The sequence below is a fragment of the Nannospalax galili genome, unplaced genomic scaffold (genome assembly GCF_000622305.1).
Source record: "Nannospalax galili isolate Female #2095 unplaced genomic scaffold, S.galili_v1.0 scaffold538, whole genome shotgun sequence".
Classification (NCBI taxonomy): domain Eukaryota; kingdom Metazoa; phylum Chordata; class Mammalia; order Rodentia; family Spalacidae; genus Nannospalax; species Nannospalax galili.
The window spans coordinates 5,443,455-5,446,419 of record NW_008343842.1 but is presented as its reverse complement, the minus strand read 5'-3'; the positions used below and the strand labels follow the sequence as shown (position 1 = coordinate 5,446,419).

Sequence of the window (2,965 nt, the reverse complement as noted above, 5' to 3'; positions counted from 1 at the left end):
GTCACAGGAAGCGGCAGCAACGTGGGCATTGACCTTGAGCAGAGCGAGGACCGGAAGGCACTTGGAGATGCAGAGGCTCAGACAGCGCCTGTGGTGGCTCCTCAAACACCCAGAAAAAAGACAGAGGGAAACTTGGTGGGCGTGGTGGCACACGCTTTTAGTCCCAGCACTCGGGAGGCAGAGGCAGGCGGAGCTATGTGAGATTGAGGCCAGCCTGGTCTACATAGTGAATTCCAGGTCAGCTAGGGCTACAGGGAGACCCTGTCTCAAAAAATCAAAAGAAGGGCCTGTAGAGATGCTCCTGCGGTTAAGAGCACTGGCTGATCTTGCAGAGGACCCAGGCTCATTTCCCAGCACCCACATGGCAGCTAACAACCCTTAGTAACTCCAATTCCAGGGGATTTTATGCCCTCTTCTGGCCTCTGTGGGCATTGCATGTATGTGGTGTACATGAACACAAAACCCTCATACACATAAAATAAAAAATAATTTTTTAAAAGATTTTGTGTGTTCTTGTGAAAATCTACTCCCATCTTTTCAGTACAACACTCATCCAGTCACCTGACTATGACACTTAGACTCAAGTATCTAGAAAAATTTTCTTAATGGAACACCTAAGCATTCACACTCTCTCATGTGTTCCCCTTTCCCAGTCCAGCCTAAGGTACATGTGTCGCCCTCTAAGAAGGTGGCCCTGCAGCACCACAACCTGTTGATGTGCCACGTGACAGATTTCTACCCAGGCAACATCCAAGTCCACTGGTACCGGAACAACCAGGAGGAAACAGCTGGGATCGTGTCCACCAACCCAGTCCGCAATGGAGACTGGACCTTCCAGATCCTGGTGACACTGGAAATGACCCCTCAGCGGGGAGATGTCTACACCTGCCACGTGGAGCACCCCAGCCTGGACAGACCCATCACCGTGGAGTGGAGTGAGTTCCCAGTGACCCTTCTAGACTCACGTTCTGTACAGCAGGCAACGCCCTGGCTGTGAGGTCCACTCATCCTGCCCGGGGTGTCCATGCATGGGGACCAGATCTCCCCCTGTGCCTCCTTCAGGCCCCCGAGGCTGCTTCTGAGCTGGAGGTGATGGACCGTCACTGTCCTGGGATCCTACAGATTCAGGATCTGCCCTTGTCAGGAGGTCTAGGAAGGCAGACGTTCTCCCATGCTGTCCTCACACAGGGGAGCTGTGTCTTCCTCAGCCTTTAGCCTGACCTGTCCTGCCTCTTAAGGCAGTGGGTAGAATCAGCCTTGTCCCCACTGAAACCAGGTCTGGACCTTGTAGACCTTCTACACATCCTCCACACTGTGTCCCTCTCACTGTCCCTCATGCTGATGTTCCACATCCATCCAGACAGGCCCTGAGCTGTCACCTCCTGGAGGTGACTCTAACCCTGGATTCTGCTCTTCCAGGGGCCCAGTCTGACTCTGCCCAGAACAAGACACTGACTGGAGTTGGGGGCCTGGTGCTGGGGCTCATCTTCCTGGCAGTGGGCCTCGTCATGCACGTGAGGAGCAAGAAAGGTGAGGAGGTGGGCTGGGGAGGACCCATTGCTTAGGGTCATGTGCTTCTCTTGCACAGGACCCAAGTTTGGATCCCAGTGACCATGTCAGGGCCTTCTGGCCTTCTGGCCTCTGCTGTCACATTATATACACATACACTACCCACATACAGACACATACATATACACACAATTTAAAATTTAAAAATAATAAATCTTGCCAGGCATGGTGGCACACTCCTGTAGTCCCAGCCCTTGGGAGGCAGAGGCAGGCGGATCTCTGTGAGTTCAAGGACAGCCTGGTCTACATAGTGAGTTCCAGGATAGCTGGGGCTTACAGGGAGACCCTATCTCAAAAAGACTAAAAAAAAAAAGAAGAAGGAGGAGGAGGAGGAGGAGGAGAAGAAGAAATCTTATTTTTAAATGGAGAGAAGACCAGGTATGGAGAGGCAGCCTATAATCCCAGCATAAGCAGGAGGATCACAAGTTCACAGCTTGCCTCGTCTAATACAGTGAGACTCTGTCTCAACTCCTACCCCAAAGAAAAGTAAGCACAGGAAGGCTGTCAAGTGGTGAAGCCCTGCCTCTCCCTGATGTGTTTACCCGTCGCTATAAGGAACTAAGACAGAAAAGTAATGCTGGAGGGTTCTAGAGGACATGAAAACAATGTTGGAGTGAGGTTCGCCTATGGGGGGGAGGGGAAGCCCCAGCCTGGGGTCTGGCCATCAGTCATGCAAGGTCCCCAGATGCCCGGGGTCATGGGAGGCCCATGTAGTGATGGCGATGGAGGTGGGATGGATGGGAAGTGTGTCTCACTGTCTACGGGGTATATAATGACTGAATACCTTCTCTTTCCTCCATTATAGCTCAGGGAAGCTCTCAAAGACTTCAGTAAGCAGGTGAGACGTCTGCTGTGTTTTGTTTCTGATAGAGTGGGTTGCAGAGGATGTAGGGGATTCTGTGCCTTGTCAGAAAGTCACAGGTCTGAAACTTCCCCTTCAGCCTCAACCCTTGGGGGAGTGAGGGGAAAGCACCACTTATTCCAATGAAGAAGGAAGTAGAGATAAGGTTGTTTTTTGTTTTTGTTTTTTGGGTTGTTTTTTTTTTTTTTTTTGTCTTTTTGAGACAGGGTCTCCCTATAGCCCCAGCTGTCCTGGAACTCACTATGTAGACCAGGCTGTCCTTGAACTCACAGAGATCTGCCTGCCTCTGCCTCCCAAGTGCTGGGACTACAGGCGTCTGCCACCACACCCGGCAAGATAAGTTATTTTTACCAAACTAACACTCAGTCTTTTAAGATTATCATTTTCCTGTCCTGGGACTTAGAGGAAAAGGCATCAACAACCTGTAATAACGGACTTGTTTCCACAGGTCTCCTGATCGATCTGACTGTATGAGCCTTAGATCAAGAATGTTTCTGTGTTTGACCGCAGTGGCTGGTTCTGGAACTGACCGCC

At 51.0% G+C, this 2,965-nt stretch overlaps 1 protein-coding gene across 1 annotated transcript; it reads left to right on the top strand.

Annotated features, from left to right (window-relative positions):
• Positions 1-592: 592 nt before the first annotated feature.
• Positions 593-2,965, top strand: LOC103739735 (SMH class II histocompatibility antigen, beta-1 chain-like; the record flags this gene model as incomplete). The annotated part of the gene is made up of 4 exons (XM_017799871.1): positions 593-935; positions 1,420-1,530; positions 2,375-2,407; positions 2,880-2,965. Coding segments are annotated over 3 exons (483 nt in total), but the record flags the coding sequence as incomplete, so codon positions are not given.